General features: G+C 50.5%; 4 protein-coding genes across 4 annotated transcripts; 3 read left to right on the plus strand and 1 right to left on the minus strand.

Moving 5' to 3' along the window:
- Window positions 1-1,369: 1,369 nt before the first annotated feature.
- L3040_008253 (uncharacterized protein) lies at window positions 1,370-3,358 on the plus strand (the record flags this gene model as incomplete). The annotated part of the gene is made up of 5 exons (XM_066153954.1): window positions 1,370-1,668; window positions 1,757-1,909; window positions 1,978-2,237; window positions 2,319-2,965; window positions 3,107-3,358. 5 exons carry the CDS (start codon window positions 1,370-1,372, stop codon window positions 3,356-3,358), a joined length of 1,611 nt encoding a protein of 536 aa, XP_066010502.1.
- A 1,567-nt stretch (window positions 3,359-4,925) lies between these two features.
- L3040_008254 (uncharacterized protein) lies at window positions 4,926-7,522 on the minus strand (the record flags this gene model as incomplete). The annotated part of the gene is made up of 8 exons (XM_007295443.1): window positions 4,926-5,078; window positions 5,133-5,342; window positions 5,391-5,600; window positions 5,651-5,691; window positions 5,741-6,556; window positions 6,606-6,736; window positions 6,788-7,323; window positions 7,385-7,522. 8 exons carry the CDS (start codon window positions 7,520-7,522, stop codon window positions 4,926-4,928), a joined length of 2,235 nt encoding a protein of 744 aa, XP_007295505.1.
- Window positions 7,523-10,623: 3,101 nt separating this feature from the next.
- L3040_008255 (uncharacterized protein) lies at window positions 10,624-12,780 on the plus strand (the record flags this gene model as incomplete). Its single annotated transcript, XM_066153955.1, has 8 exons — window positions 10,624-10,666; window positions 10,737-10,969; window positions 11,041-11,169; window positions 11,226-11,471; window positions 11,530-11,793; window positions 11,843-12,005; window positions 12,053-12,393; window positions 12,445-12,780. 8 exons carry the CDS (start codon window positions 10,624-10,626, stop codon window positions 12,778-12,780), a joined length of 1,755 nt encoding a protein of 584 aa, XP_066010503.1.
- Window positions 12,781-13,360: 580 nt separating this feature from the next.
- On the plus strand, window positions 13,361-14,872 carry L3040_008256 (uncharacterized protein; the record flags this gene model as incomplete). The annotated part of the gene is made up of 1 exon (XM_007295441.1): window positions 13,361-14,872. One exon carries the CDS (start codon window positions 13,361-13,363, stop codon window positions 14,870-14,872), a length of 1,512 nt encoding a protein of 503 aa, XP_007295503.1.
- Window positions 14,873-16,708: the final 1,836 nt, after the last annotated feature.

Below are 16,708 nucleotides of genomic sequence, written 5' to 3' on the forward strand. Positions count from 1 at the left end.
CTGTGGGATCCGAGAGGTGGATGATCGTCAAGGTCTAAGGAGAGGGTCGTTCATTGCGCGACGTCTGAGGCATGAGGCGTGAGGAGAAGAAAAAGGTTACTCGATATGCCGTGAATTTCCGTTACGAAATCAAATCGGTAGGTCAGAATTAGGGGTTTTCCTTTGCGAATGCGAGATACGTGAGGACCCCACACAACAGCTCGCGACAAGATAGCGTGGCGCGAAGATACCCGCCGTGGCATGCTTGTTTACTTACGCAAAGGCAACTTACGTAGTACTTACGGAGGAAGTACTGAAATGGGGCCTGACTATCTCTTGTACGTTTTTTCTAGAAACCGCGTTTGCATATTTCTCACGCAAAGCTTTTCTTGGGGGGTCATATACTACTACGTATGTAGTATAGTAGTATATCTCTGATTCTCCCATCCTGGCTTTTCCCGTGTGTTTAAAAATGGCACGTCGTTCTTCGTCGGGATACCGGTATAAGCCTCCGTGATCTGGATCTAGATACGGAACCCCGCCTGCTTCGTATCCGACCAAGGACCAGGGCCGTTTTCCACCAAGAGGCCAAGCCCCAACGGCGTACTCGTATCGAGGTTGGAGCGGCCCGCTATCCTTCCATCCCATGCCGTTGTGTGACCTGTCCATCTCACCAGCACTCAAGTCCAAGTCCGAATATCAGGGGGGATGCTTTCGAACGCTCTAATTTATACTTAGAAGTACAGTAATTACTGTCCTAGGATCGATGAAACAAAAATTACTACATAGAGCTGTCACCAGCTTCTAGTCATGGAGGACCCCATCTCCCTACACAGGAAGCCTCGCCGCAGATATATGGTGTAAGATGCTTGGCTTGGGCCGCATCGACCCGAGAAAAATAAAAGGGGTCTGCACGAGTTGCGCGACGCACCGAGCGGAGGTTCCATCACATTTTATCATTTTATCTGAAATCGGGACAGCAACCCCAGGATGGCACAGACAATGATACTTATTCAAGGGGGGAGGGTGGTATATACTTCAATCTATCCGTACAACTGCGTATCTGCAGAGTTACGGCAAGTTGATGTAATTTTTTTTTCCCTTTTTCCCCTCCCCCCCCTTCCCCCCCCCCCCCCCCAAGTTGGACCTTACTCGCGAGTATACTCTAGAGTAGAGTTGACCCCGCGGATGTGACTGCGCCTACCGACCCGACCTACGTTCCGTATACCGTATTTTCCCAAGCGAGCAGTTTGTTTACTTGGCGCACTCCGGATGCCCCGAGAAAAAGGCTCGCGCAGAACAGAGGTTGCGACGCGATAATTACCTCGACGTTGCGCGCGCAGCTTTCCACGTCCATCTCCTTCACCGGTGCGGATTCAGTAGTATGAGTATGCCAGGCACGCCCAGCATTTCAGAGATCGACCTCGAGGCTGGCTCGATCCGATTAGCGCCCAAGACGGCAGAGAGCGAACCGCAGGAGAGCGACTCGGAGACCATTGTCGTCGATGGCTCGTCGCTGCGACGGCCGAGAGCACCATCGCCCGTCCCGAACCAAACCGACGCGGATGCGGATCCAGACTCGCGATTCATCGTGGACTGGGGAGAAAACGACCTGGAGCAGCCCACGAAATGGAGCAGCTTCAAGAAATGGAAAAACCTCTGGATCGTCAGCGCCATCACGTTTATCACGTACGTGACCCTCTCTTCATTCAATGCCTCCTCCTCCTCCTCCTCCTCCTCCTCCAAAACACGTGAACAGGAACGGGAATTGACCAAGTCCATCATCATTATCATCCATCTACAGACCTCTCGCATCCTCCATGTTCGCACCCGGCGTACCACAGCTGATGAAGGACTTCAACTCCGACGACCGGATCATCTCCTCTTTCGTCGTCTCGGTGTATATCCTTGGTTTCGCCATCGGGCCTCTGTTTGTCTCCCCCCCGGGCCCGTCATGTGACCAGGACTCCGCTGACCCCTGGGACTGGGCATTTGCAGAATCATTGCGCCCATGTGCGAGCTCTACGGCCGCAAGAAGCTGTACCAGTGCTGTAACGTCCTCTTCTTCATCTTCACCATCGCCTGCAGCGAGGCGACGAACCTGCATATGCTCCTCGCCTGCCGCTTCTTCGCTGGCTGCGCAGGCGTGGCCCCCTTGACCATCGGGGCCGGCTCGATTGGTGACCTGATGGTGGCCGAGAAGCGCGGAGGCGCGATGGCCATCTTCTCAGTGGGACCTCTGCTAGGCCCGATAATTGGTGCTTCTAAACCTGTTTTCACTCCTATAGCATGTATATTTTGTAGCTTCTCGAGCATCACGTGCTAACGTCAACAAACAGGCCCCATCGCAGGCGGCTTCATCACCCAGGGCATTGGCTGGCGCTGGGTCTTCCGCATCCTGGCCTCGTGCTCCCTCGTCGTGACCTTCGTCTCCCTCTTCTTCCTCGACGAGACGTACTCGCCGACGCTGCTCGCGCGACGGGCCGCCTCTCTGCGCAAGCAGCACTCGGAACCGGCCTACCGCTCCAAGTACGCCAGCGACCTCCCGGCCGGCACCGTCTTCGCCAACGCGCTCAAGCGGCCCCTGAAGATGCTGTTCATGTCCCCCATCGTCGCGCTGCTGAGCATCCACGTCGCCTTCGTCTACGGATTGCTCTATCTCTTGTTCACGACGCTGACGCCGGTCTTCATCGGTATCTACGGCCTCACAACTGGAACGGCGGGCCTGATGTTCCTGGGGCTGGGCGTCGGCTCCATCCTGGGCGTCATGGTCATCGGGGGCACCTCCGACAAGATCTACATGCATTACCAGGCGAAGAACGGCGGCGTGGGCAAGCCCGAATTCAGACTGCCGGCGCTGATGTACTGCAGCTTGTTCGTGCCCGTGGGCCTGTTCTGGTACGGCTGGAGCGCGGAGTCCGACAAACACCTGCTGGTGCCCATCTTCGGCACGGTGCTGATCGCGTTTGGGATGTTGAGCGTCATGGTCCGTACTAGTTTCCTTCACATCCACCCCTATACCATCCATCCCCACGGATCTCATTCCCGAAACCCCCATCCCTCCCTCACACCTCCTTGGTGCCAATTCCGAATCTCAACTGACTCGTCTCCCTCCTCCCTCTCAAAGCTCCCCGTGCAGTCCTACCTCGTAGACGCCTACACGCAATACGCGGCCTCGGCCGTCGCCGCCGTCACCATCCTCCGCTCCCTGCTCGGCGCCCTGCTGCCGCTGGCTGGGCAGCCCATGTACGCCGCGCTGGGCTTCGGTTGGGGCAACACGCTACTGGGCTCCGTGGCCCTGGCTCTGGTGCCCGTCCCGTGGGTCTTCTGGCGGTACGGCGAGCGGATCCGGGGAAAGATGACGGTGAGTCTGGACTGATGCGTTGGGCGTTAACGAATGGGAATAGAAGGAGGGGGGTGGGGGTGTGGCTCTATGGGTATTGGGATATCGGGAATGGGAGGTAGTTCATGGAACATAGATGGGATGGGACAGGATGGGATGGGATGGCATGGCATGGCATGGGTCTGGATGGGTCGGGTCAGGTCTGGATTTAGCGAGGCGTTTTATTTCCTCGGGGGAAGGTCGGATTGCACGCATTTTGCACACATTTTGCAACTCCATCGCTGGAGCATCGAGTCGATTCTACCGGTACTACGTACGATGATATTTTGCTCACAACAACAACAACAACAACAACAACGAGAACGGATTGAGCAAGTATACATACATAAATCTTTCTATATAAAACCGGAGTAATAGGTAGGTAGCGGCGCATCGCAAGGGATAAATCTCTCTCTCTGATATGATAGGAGAGAGAGAGAGAGAGAGAGAAAGTCCGTGTATAGTTTAGTCTGAATGGTCAAATTTTTCAACCGCGTCTACTTATTTGCTTGTTTGCTTTTGTACTCACTCGTTCCCCTTTTCGGGCTTGATTTTCAACAACGAAACAAGGATATAAGCCTTGCTTTATCTTTCCGACTATTGTACTATTCTATGCCATGCCATACCTTCTTTCTGTCGTTTGAACCCCCTCCCTTCCACTCCTTGTAAGCGCTACCTTGTAAGCGCTACCACCAACCCCCCCCCCCTCCCCCCCTTTTTTTTAATACTACCTTTTCATCCACCTATCTTCCACCTATCCCGCTCTCCTTCTCAACTCCTAACTTCTAACACCTCCTCATCATCTTTCTAAATCAATCGCTCATTTAGCCAGGCTGTGATCAACCCCCCACGTCCCGACAGCCGACAGAAAAGAAGTGTATGTGGATCTGTATCTGTATTATACGCATGATGCGTCCCTCCCCCCCCCCCAGTACTAACTCAAATGAAAATCATTATTCCTGATTTGCCAGCAAGCTTTCGCGTTAGTTATAGTCGCAACTTCGAACTGACAAGAGAAACCCCGCCATCAGATATCGAATCAAACAGGAATAGTAGCATCTTGCTAATAAAAACAAGCGTCTCATCACGCAAACACTGGCTACCACAGGGTCGTCACATCCAGAAAGCCGCAAGGGTGGAATCAACTTTTGCGTTCATTCTAAGTATGCTAGATAAGCCAAGCAATTTGCTCGGTATGAAGAAGGTCCAGACGGCTTGTAAGATGCAGTATCCACCCCTCCCACCCTTTGCAAATGGCTCCAGTATTTGCCCCCAGTGTCAAAAATCCATCCCCCCCCCAGTTTGGTATGTCGCTTCCTCCAGCTGAAAAGATGTAGCTAATAGTGTACATGAGATGCAAGATGCAATCGTGATAATGTTTGGTCTGAAGAGCAAGAAAGATGCTTTTGGCCTTCTCTCACGAAGGTGTGTATGTGTGGGAGGGGAAAAAAAAAAGAGATGTCTCAAATGAGAAGAAAAGAAAAGATGCGATGCGCATTACGCAGCGAAGAACCACTCCACTCCCGTCCTCGCCATCGCCAAGTGGTGTAGGTATGGTCACGCATCACTGGCCATCGTACTGGAATCGCTCGGCACGGCGAGGGATCTGACCATTTTTGATGGCGATGTCCCGACCGTCGTTGACGCCGATCATGTCAAACAAGATAGTGCGAGAGGTCAAGGCAAAGCGCAGAGGACCGAATGGCGTGACAGAGTGCTACGATCGCAGTCAGTATTCATCTTCGAGTTTGAGCATGCATGGGGAACTTACCTCGTAGAGCTGTTGGATCTTGGGGCCGTGCATGACCATAATGTCACCATGCTCCAGGGTAAACTTGAGACAGTCTGGCTTCGTTCCCGTCTGGTTCTTGCTACTTCCCATGCTGGTCTTGGCCTTGGGTCGGAAGCTCATGCTAGCAGGGCAGCCAAGAGACAGACTGGTTACTGTAGGGCCCAAGGTCTTCTCGCCGTCATCGTGATACTGACTTGAATTAGCAACATCTGGAAAAGAAGTGGGGGAGGCACTTACGCCGATCTTGCAATTAGTACCGTATCCCAAGCAGAGCAATTCGTTTGGCGGGGTCCATGCCTTGAAGTCGTTCTCATCAACGGTTTGTGTAGCGTAGGCGATAGCCTGCTGAGATGCCCAGCTGGTTCTGGCGAGGATCTCCAACATAACATCTGGGGCATCCGAGAAGCTCGTCGACTCTTGGGGGACGCCAAACTTGTAAGTTGCACCCTGGCAGAATTGTCAGTACCAGAAGAATCAAAGACATAGGACATCCTTACATAGTTGCGACCAAAATGCGATGTGACGGTTTCTCCAGGAGCTGCGAAAATGTCAGTAAGCACCATTGGTTTGGGGTGAGTCACAATTACCTCCACGTTGTCTAGCCGGATTGCGCTTCATCTGAATCTCAGCCATCTGCAACTGAGCAAAGAGATCATCCGGGCCACCAGCACGAGCGTTGACGGCAGAACTTGACTTTAGTACCGCAACAAACCCAACTGTCTTTCTTGCTTCGTCCGGAATCAGGTAGAGAGTGTTACGAGGACGATGAGCGCCCAGTGAGAATTGGACAGAGATAATTCCACCGGCCATGACTTCAGAAATTGTCTTGACTGACGTCGAAGCCGCGCTAACAGTCAAGATCTGCTGAACTGCATCCTGCTTGAAATCACACTCGGGGTTCTCACATTGCCAGAAGTTCCAATGCAGTCTGCGACTGCAGCAGCGGCAGACGGGGCATACCATGCCTTTCTTGATTACTGCACTCTGAGCAGGCAGATTCCAAGGCAGAGCAGGAACAAGATTGGGGACAGTAGCTTGGAATGGGTGGCGCTCTTGCAAGAAAGCCTGGCTGTATTCGAGAGTCTTGTGGTCAAAGCCAATGCCGAAGTTGAAGTGATCCTTGCAGTGTGGGTTCGTGCAAGTCCAGCCTTGGGAGTAGATCTGCTTGGATGGTTGATTGCAGGTATCACATGTTTGGACGACTGCTCTGATAGTAGGGTCTTGCTGGGCAGTTGGCTGGCTCTTGGGACTCCACCATGATCGAACGTCCAAATCGATCTTTTCAAGGCGAACCATCCAGCACTTCTTTTCGTATCGGTCGTACCACACATCGGTGACATGAAACATGTCCATGACATTATAGCAGTGGTCCAGCTTGACTGGGCAATTGGTGTTTCCTTGGCCTAAGTTTCGAGGTTAGATAGTGGTTTGGGAAGAGAAGAGATCACTTACCAATGATAATCGCTACAGCTTGCTGTCCATCCATAGATCTGCGGAAGTATGTAGCAATGTTATGATCGACTTTATGGCCTCCACCGAGGCTCATTTCACCAGTTTCGTCATCTGCTTTTTTGCCGCCGCCCCTGAGAACCTGTTAGCTATGTGAGTAGAAACACAAAAAAAGAAGAATTTACACGCTGCAGATAACCACATGGTCATCGATGTGATCACGAGCATAGACACCCTTGTCGCAAAGCAGTCCGTAGACAATATTGTTGGTAGAGTAGGCACCGGCTTGATAAGCTCTGTAATAGGGCAGAGCCTCACACAATGCCTGACGCTTATCAGACCAGATTGGTGGTTGGCCGAAGGGTTCGGGCTTGTCGAGTGTGAGGTTGCGGTCAGCAGGAGCGATCTTGATAGCTTTTGACTTGACCTTGACCTTGACTTTGGGAACTTTGGTCTTGGAAAATTTAGCCTTGGGAACGTTGACCTTGATTGCTGGAGCAGTATCAGCTTTATTATCGGCTTGCTCGTCATCGTCATCTGCAACGATGCGCTTCTTGGTGAAGCCATAGTCAAGAAGACCAAAACCCTCAGCGCCACGCTTGAGAGACTGGCGGGACTCAGAAGACTCTGGAGGAGGAGTGACAAGCAGAGCTATTTCATGCTCAGCATCCCCGAGACTATGCTCCACCAAATTGCGAGAGTCGCATTGTGTGGCAAGGATCTTTACCATAGTATCAGCATTTTTTCAATGACGATTCAGCGAATCATGGAAAATGACATACATAGGCAAGCTTGAGTTTGTTAGGCTCTCCGAATTTCAACTTGACCATCAGAGATCTCTCAGGTGTGCGTAGAAAGGACTTTGATGGCAAGTCTGAGTTCAGGACCTCAGACATATCAGAAAAGTATTGGGTATCCATTTCGAAGATATGCTTCGTCAAAGGCAGAAAGTCGAAGAGGTTTGGATATGAATTCGAAGAGTATGGGGTAGTTATAGTGAGTTTCGACTGGTGAAAAGTTAGCAGAGTTTGAAAGTAAGAGGGGAAGTAAAACTGAAATCGTATGGCCAGATCGGAAAACTGAATTGACTGCTAAAGCCGAACTCGTTGTTAACTTACACGTCATATGGTTCAGGGAATCGAAAGCTGAAGAGCAGACAGACGTCGTCGCAGATTGATGGTGTTTCGATTGGACGTAGGATCGAAGTCAGAGTCGTCGTCGCAATATGAAGGGGAACCGAGGAGAAGAAAGATATCTATGGTTAGGTAAGAGCGCGTTGTGTGTAGTAGTGTAAGGTAGGACAAGAGTAGAAGGAAGGAAAAGTATTGAAGTAAAGTATGATAGAGATCGAAGAGGTTGAAAAGGGAAAAGACTATTGTATGTGTAGAAGAGAAGAAGGAAAGGGAAAGGAGATGGGGTACCTTTAAGTACCCGAGAAGGTATATTAAAGTGAAGTCGGAACCGGAATCGAAGATTGAATCTGGTAAGGATTGGTCTCCTTAGAGTGAAGAGATGCGTGAAACGCGTCGAAACCGAAGTGATGATTAAGGTGAAAGAACAAAGTAAAAGGACCTTCTCAGATCGAGATCAACGTAGTACTCTGTAGGACGACGCAGTATGGTCGGCGGGCGCAGAAGTTGAACTGCAGTCACAGAATTGTCGGAGTATGTATTGAAAGAGTATCGAAGAGGTAAAGGATTTTGATCGAGGAGTATCAGGAAGTCTGGAAAGGAGGAAGAAGTAAAATGTATGTGGTTGTAGAGAAGAAGTAAAAGTAGGAGGGGGAGTCGAGGGGATTTTCTTAAGTAGTCAAATATGGTAGGGACGGTCGACCCACTATCGGAGCTAAATTAGTGAAAAGCGTGACCGGCGGAAGCCACTTTAGGAATAGCGTGAATATTGCTGTTGAAGGGCAGGAACCTCTAATTCAATCAGATATTCACTGCCGTTAGAGGCCGAAAGATGCGCATATATAGCTTGTCGAGAGACGAGAGACGATAGTGAATCTTGGACTCGAGGAGGTAGCAGTAGGTGGAAAGGTGTACAGCGATTTGCTGGGTGATGCAGCCCGACTAGCAGGTTTTAGCTGACGTACGTCAAACAGAGAAGCAGCCAGCGTATACAAGTTCAAGAAAGCACAGGAAGCAATAGATACATGTCAAGAGTCTATATCATAGGAAATAGTAAGGTCTACTCGCCCTGGCAGATAGAGTCTGCGTAAGAAATCTCCCGACTCCAGAGTATCAGTTCGGGTTCCATCTTTTATTGACCGACAAAAGGGACAGGCCTGCAGAGAAGCTCCTTATCACCGCAGTCTCGACATTTGTCCTTGTCACAGGCTGAAACTATCATAGGAATTTCACAGAGCGTGTATCGACTTGCAGCATGAAGCTGAGATGAAAGATGAGAGATCCGGAACCAGACAGCCACTAATGATGACCTCGCCAGCGGAACCAAGCCATGCAAGTCACGAAAGCATAGAGAAGACAAGACAATGGACGGTTACAAGGAGGAACTATAACAGGCCTGAGAGATGGACAAAGGAGATACGAGAATGGCATGCGCACGGGACAGGAAGAGCAAGACTGAGATCTATGGCGTCAATCAATGCCTTTGGAGGATATATTCAATGCAATCCCCAAGCAGCAGAAAACCTCGAGAGCAGCGCCTTTGAGCCTCTATACCTCCATATCTCCATGCCACTCCAGGGCATAACATTGGAGATGTCAGGTTCAGCCTCATGTACCGGACTTGGAGATTCTCTGGAAGCCGTGTATACGGAAAGAAGCTTCTGCTGCTGCTCTTAGCGGGACCAGCAGCTCTGCTGCTGCTACTGCACCCCAAAGAATGAACTTGTTCAAGTCATCTCCTTCTCTGAAAGCGTTCAAGGGCGTTTAAGGATACCGACCAGGCCCCTAGGATTCTCAGAATGCCTCGACTTCCTCCCTGGGCCCTGACGGCTAATGGATGTGCAAGTAGGAAAAAACCCATCGTCAACCCTCATGCCACAGCTCTTGTCGTCTTCTGCAGCCCAGGCACGCTCAAAGGATAATATGATTGATATAGACCAGATCTCAGTATAGTGGCGACTAGCTTTGGCTCTTGGGTGGCTGTCTAGGGAGTACGGAGCAGGAGACGTTATTTGGGAAAGATCCTCAAAGGCTCGCCTCGTTACGCACGGAACTTGTCGTTATCTTGCGGCTCAGCTCCACCTGCAAACTACCCCCTCCCATAAATAAATGTCGAAAGTATAAATTCGCAAGGAATGTTACCAGAGCTTAACCCAATCAACTTATATCTTTGAGCCAGTATTTAGTCTATACAGTGGAGTCAACAGGGCTTTGAGCCATTAAGAAACCACCGCTCTACGATTTATGGGCCTAAACTGGGTCCGACATTTAAGGCAGACCTTTTGATGGCCCCAGCTCCATTATTGGCGAAGCTTAGGGAAGGGCTCGATCGTATCAACAAAGGATATACCCAGCTTGATTTCTCTATTCGCAAGGTTACATCTCTACGCCAGTGTAGATAGATATTGCAGAGCAATCCGATGTCTACTCCTACATCCCCCATCAGCGTTGACATTAATAGAGCAGCTTCAAGAAGTCCATTGCGTATAAGAAAGAACAATACCATTCAAATGTGATACATGATCAGGTCCAATGTACGGATAAGTCGCAGAGTTCTGCAGTTCTGCAGATCTGCAATCAGCCTGTGGAGCTACAAGCACCTCGGGACCTCGGCCATCAAGCCCAGCGCTTCCGCAAAAAGGGGGAGGGGGTACGGATAAGCAGCTCCGTGAGTAAGCAAGACTCTTGCTCTTCTTTCTGTATAATAGACCACGTCAAACAAAAGAAACACAAATACCAAGTCGAACGAAGTGCTAGAAAGAAGAAACCAAAAAGCCCAAGTTCAAGCAAATCAACCCTCAGTCCCCGCGCCTGCCAATCCCAATACCCAGCCAATAAGTAGTCCGACTCTTGCATTCCTCTCCAAAAACGATTCTTGACTTCTCTTCACCATGGTTTTCTATCCGCCGGACTGGGTTCCCAAGCTTTCACCGAGTAAGAGTCGCGATTTTGATCATTATATAGGTTATAGTACATACGGCAGGATGCTGATTCCACCTCGCAGTCCCCGACACTGTGCCCATCTCCCAGTTTATGCTCGACGACTCCTATGGACGCCGCCCTCTCGCGCAATCGCGAAACCCATTCACATGCGGTCTTTCAGGGAGGACTTACACTTCGGCGCAGATGGTGGAGCGGGTAGACTATCTGGCGAGAGGTCTAGCAAAGGAGTTTGGATGGCAGCCGAATGCTGGAACAGAATGGGATAAAGTAGTGGGCATATTTGCTCTCAATACCGTATGCACTCGTACTACCATAATAAATCAAATAATAACATGCGAAATGCAGGACTGATGAGTATTTTGCAGGTAGATTCCATGACATTAGCATACGCAGTGCACCGACTGAATGGAGTCGCAACACCTGCCAACGCCGCATACTCTGCCTCAGAGCTTGAGTTCCAGCTAAAGTCTTCTGGGTCCAAGGCTCTTTTCACTGTAAGTCTTCCTTTTGAATGCGGTTGGTAGCAAGCAGTTGATGTTTTGCCAAACAGTGCATCCCCCTCCTCGACATCTCCTTACAAGCAGCAAAGGCTGTCGGGATCCCGAACAACCGCATCTACATCCTTGAGCTCCCTAAAGAGCTCTCAGGGACCAAGCCTGTTCCTTTCAAGACAGTGTCGCAGCTAATCGAAGCTGGTAGCAAGAATCCCGAGCTGGAGGAGCTCAAGTGGGAGAAGGGACAGGGTGCGAGGCAAACGGCCTATCTCTGTTACTCTAGTGGAACCTCTGGTTTGCCTGTAAGCTTAAGCTGCACTCGAGTTGTGGATAAGAGGGAGATGCTAATTCTTGCTTTAGAAAGGCGTGATGATCAGTCACAAGAACGTGATTTCCAATGTCATCCAAATCGGCCTCGCTGAGAAGCCTGCTCGCGACGCTAGACCCGAGAACGAGAAGACCGAGGTAGTACTCGGTCTCCTGCCCCTCAGCCATATCTATGGGTTAGTTGTCATTGCTCAGGCAAGCACCTACCGAGGGGACGGAGTCATCATCTTGCCCAAATTCGAGCTCCAGTCTTTCTTAAAGGCCATTCAAATCCATAAGATCCGGACTCTGTACCTGGTGAGCCTCACGGCTCCGACCTTTCCGACTTTGCTGATAGGAATTGCAGGTTCCTCCGATCATTATCCAGTTGGCCAAGGACCAGCAAGCTGTCTCGAAATTCGATCTCAGCAGCGTCCGCGGAATCTTCACTGGAGCAGCACCACTCGGTGCTGAAACAGCAGAGGATCTGCAGAAAGTATACCCAAGTTGGAAAATACGACAAGGCTATGGCAAGTACTTGCGCTTTCACTCAACTCATCTGACTAACAGAATCCAGGTCTTACCGAAACTTGCACAGTCGTCTGCTCCACCTCGGAAAACGATATATGCTTCGGAACAAGCGGCTCCCTCATCTCAGGCGTCAGAGCCAAGCTCATCTCTAGCGAAGGAACTGAGATCACAGGCTACAATCAGCCTGGAGAGCTAGTGGTGCAATCCCCAGCTGTAGTCCTCGGATACCTGAACAACGATAAAGCGAACAAGGAGACATTCTTGGATGACACGGATGGATTTGGGAAATGGATGCGCACGGGAGACGAAGCTGTGATCCGCACATCGCCTGCTGGAAACGAGCATGTGGTTATCGTAGACCGGATCAAGGAGCTCATCAAAGTCAAGGTCAGCCCTCTCTTTGCTGTGTGGAAAACCTTCGCTGACATGACGATCCAGGGCCTTCAAGTCGCACCCGCCGAGCTCGAAGCCCACCTTCTCACCCATCCTTCGGTTGCAGACTGCGCCGTCATCCCCGTGCCCGATGACGCTGCCGGCGAAGTCCCCAAAGCCTTCATCGTGAAATCCTCCTCTGTCGGTCTCGAAGACAACGACAGATTGGTAGCGAGAGAGATTGCGAAACATGTGTCCGAGCATAAGACCAGGCATAAATGGTTAAAGGGCGGCGTGGAGTTTATAGATGTCATTCCAAAGAGTCCGAGCGGCAAGATCTTGAGACGTTTGTTGAGGGATAAGGAGAAGGAGGCGAGAAGGGCGAAGGGTGCGAAGCTGTAGATTCTCGAGAAGTATCATTTATTTATTTACTCATTTATTTATTTACTGGAAAAGAGAGTCTATGATTCTTGGCTATTGATCAGGATTATGCTCGAGTCTGATGCCCTATCCTTGACTTCTTCATGCTTGAACGCGGAGTACAGCTGAAGTGAAGTCGACTTGAGAGGCGAGCTGACATTTTTCCGTAAGTATTCCAAAGTTTCGTTTTACGTCAAACGAAGCTCCTTGCATTGCAGTCTTTTTTTTTTCTTTCTTTTTTTCTCTCCTTTCTTGTAACGCGGACTGAGGTTTATAGGACTGGTTACTGCAATGTACATTGCAGGTCTGCTTTTGCACAACATTTCTTGCTAGTGGTTTTTATTATTTTTTCGGGTTTGGAGGGGTAAACAAAGCTGATGTGAAAAGTGGGGTCGGCTCTGTCATGGAGGGGAATTTTATTTTTGCCGTCTGGATTATCAAGCATCACCGAATTCAACAGACGCATCTTCTATAGAACACCACCATAAAATCTGTGTTTCTAACCCCAATTCTCCCACCAAATAACAAAACCTACTCACTTATCACTGCGAACTTCATTATAATGTCGTCCTCGAACAACGATTTCGTCGATCCGCACAGCGGGGAGAGCGAAGAAGCAGCCATGCTCGACATCAACGAAGCCGCCGAAGAGATTATAGATGAAGGCGACGCAGCGATGGATTCCGGCTCCGACAACGACGGCGAAGGCGACGGTGACGATGAGATGCAAGAGATCATCCAGCTGCAGAACGACTCCTCCGCCCACTTTGACGCACACCCCGACTCCATCTTCGCCATTGCCCAACATCCCACCCTCCCCAATCTGATAGCCACCGGCGGCAGCGAAGGCGATGACCTAGGTGGAATTGGCTACATCTTCGACTCTACACCCTTTCCTACACCTGTGCTCCCTGCGAGTTACCGAAGCGCGCCGAATGAGCCGATTGAGCGGAAGGGCTTAGAGCCGGTTTTCAAGTTGGAAGGCCACACGGACTCGATAAATGCGCTCGCATTCACACTCCCCAAGGGCGAATTTCTATTCAGCGGTGGTCTCGATGGCAAACTCCGCGCGTACGTAAGTAACGCGAGCGCAACAAAGTGGAAATTCATCAGCGAAGTGCAAGAAGTGGAGGAGATAAACTGGATGGCCGTTTGCCCGAACCCATCCTCCCCAAACACCATTGCTATCGGCGCCAACGATGGAAGTGTGTGGGTATACACCGTCAATCCCAAGAACAAAGACGCCCCGTTACAGATCGTACAGAGCTATTTCCTGCATACCGGCAGCTGCACGGCGGGAAGCTGGTCCGCGGACGGCAAGCTACTCGCGACAGTCTCTGAAGACGAGTCCCTCTACGTCTGGGACGTTTTTGGCGATGCCGCGCTGGTGGGCCTCACACAAGGCGAGGGATCCGCGTACGTCGTCGGTATGACTTCTCTTGACCAGCGCTTCGCAGTCGAAGGCGGGCTCTTCAGCGTTGCGATCTCTCCCGCGGGGAATTTTGTCGTCGTTGGCGGCGCAGGGGGTAATATCAAAGTCGTGGGCTTACCACGCTTGAACTCCGATGCCCCAATGGCGCCGAAGACGAAGGGGAATAAAGCCGCGGGCAGCGTGAAGGCGAGTGCGGGACAGAGCGGACAGATCCTCGCGGACTTGAAAGCTCAAGGAGATGGCATCGAGACGCTGGCCTTTGCACCGCCGCCTCTTACGCTCCTCGCAGCCGGTAGCGTAGATGGCTCCATCGCTCTCTTCGACTCGGCGCACCGGTTTGCCGTGAGGCGCCACATCAAGGAAGCACATGAGGAGTACAGCGTCGTCAAAGTCGAGTTTGTTAAGAACTCCCGGACGGGCGGCTGGCTGCTCACGAGCTGCGGTATGGACGGTGTGGTGCGGCGGTGGGATACCAGAGGCGGCACCGGGGTTGCGAATTCGGGGTTCTTGGGGGAGTGGAAGGGCCACCGAGGGGAAGGCGAGGGGGGAGGCGTATTGGGTTTCGTGCAGGGGGATGGCACGAGGATCGTTACGGCGGGTGATGATGCCGTTGCATTGGTTTTCGAGGCTCCGATTGCGTAATGTAGGGGGAAGGGAAATGTGGCATTGCAGGCGTTACCGGCCGGGTAGGGAGCGAGCGAGGGAGGGAGCGGATTGATGAATATGGATTCTCAATATTATACCCGTCAACAACCGCTGTTTGGCAAGCCGGGTTCCTCTTTCCATGCTTTACCTGCTTCCTTTCTTTCTTCCTTCCTTCCTTCCTTCCTCTTCAAAGAGTACCCTCGTCGTCCCATCTTGCCTTTTGTTTACTTCCATCTACCTATCTCCCTACCTACCTAACCCCCATCCTCTCTTCGCTTCGCTTCCCTTCCCCTCGCCCCTAGCCTAAGCATCACCACGAATCAGGAAAGGTCCCTTAGGTCAGGTACTTGGGTGCGAGATAAGTCGGCTAATGTCTTCCCAATAACTTGGAGGACAGACGCACGATTGATATAGATGGGTTTAGAGAGAATCTTCACCCTCTTTCTCTCTGTTTATGGTGGCCTGTGATTTGCTGGGCTGGGCTGTGTTAGTGGTCTAGCAATCTTTTTTTTTACTTGTTGTTGAATATTGGAGTTGAATATTGATTCTTGGATTTTTGGGAGGCAGGAAAGGAGGGACGGAGGGAGGGAGTTGTATTCTGGGGAAGGGTAGGTGTGTGCGTGTGTGTGAGAAAGAGAGAGAAAGGGGCGTTCTTCGGCTTTGCTTTCTTTCTTTCACTTTTCAAGTAAAAGGGAAGGAGATGTCAGCAGGCCTGTGCATTTTCAAGATTTGTATTCATGTATATGGTTTACTCAATTTTGAATATATATATATGTGTGTGTGTGTGTGTGCGCCTATACTTGAAAGAAAAAAAAAAACTTGCAATGGAGTGGTATGTATGGAGTTGAAGCCTTGTACCTTTGTTGTCTCGTCTTGTCTATTTGTCTTTCGTCGCTTGCTGATCGGAGAGATAGATGTATTCGCTTACTAACTAACTAACTTGCTTTCCTGGTACCTCTTTATTACACAACGAAGCGATTTCCTCCATCTTTTCCTCCTTCACGTTGTGTTTTCTTCATCTGTTACTCTTCGTCATTTCAGTAGGCGTGAGAATACACCTTGAGAAGAAAAAGAACAGAATTTTTTTCTTTTTGTTTTCTTTTTCCATCAAGCTTTGATTGAGAGCCGGGTTATAGAGCTAGAAGTAGATGATAGATAGATAGATGATCTACAATTTTATATATATCATATAATCTTATTGGTCGTCTCAGGCGTGGGGGAGGGGGAAGGGGGGTCACGGAAGGAACTTACATGTGTATGCTCTCTTTCACAGGCCACCGAGGAACAGGCGCACTCACATCCAACCACACTGCATCCCATCCTATCCCACCATACGTCTCCCACTTCTCGATGCCTCGCCGGAGTCATCTGTTTTCCACACCACCGCAGAACGCGAGACCTCGCCCAACAGCCCTCCAGCTCAGCACTCCATCTACTCTAATCCCCCTACCCAAATTTCCTCCTATCCAATAGAATAAACTCATTTGGCCATTTACTCACTTACTTGGCCCAGGCCAATATATACATCCCGCTTTCCAACGGCGCCTATAAATCGCTCAAACGCCTCCCATTCCTCCAATTATTAATGCGTATTACACAATCTCTTTATAGGGCTCCGTCTGAGAGATTTATAGGTAAGGTTGATTGATAGATAGATAGACAGACAGGTTTGTAGGCACCTACCTACCTATCTGCCTACCTATATTCTCTTCGACAGGCCAAATAATCAAAACGCCCGCATGCACACCATCACATTCCTCAAAAAAATACAAAACGAGGCAAAGCAGAGGGGGATGAAAAGCAAAAGAGGAGAATGAATAACCTGCTTACTCG

This window comes from Drepanopeziza brunnea, assembly GCF_022702325.1.
Source record: "Drepanopeziza brunnea f. sp. 'multigermtubi' strain 214-2 chromosome Unknown ctg15, whole genome shotgun sequence".
In the NCBI taxonomy this organism is placed as follows: Eukaryota; Fungi; Ascomycota; class Leotiomycetes; order Helotiales; family Drepanopezizaceae; genus Drepanopeziza; species Drepanopeziza brunnea.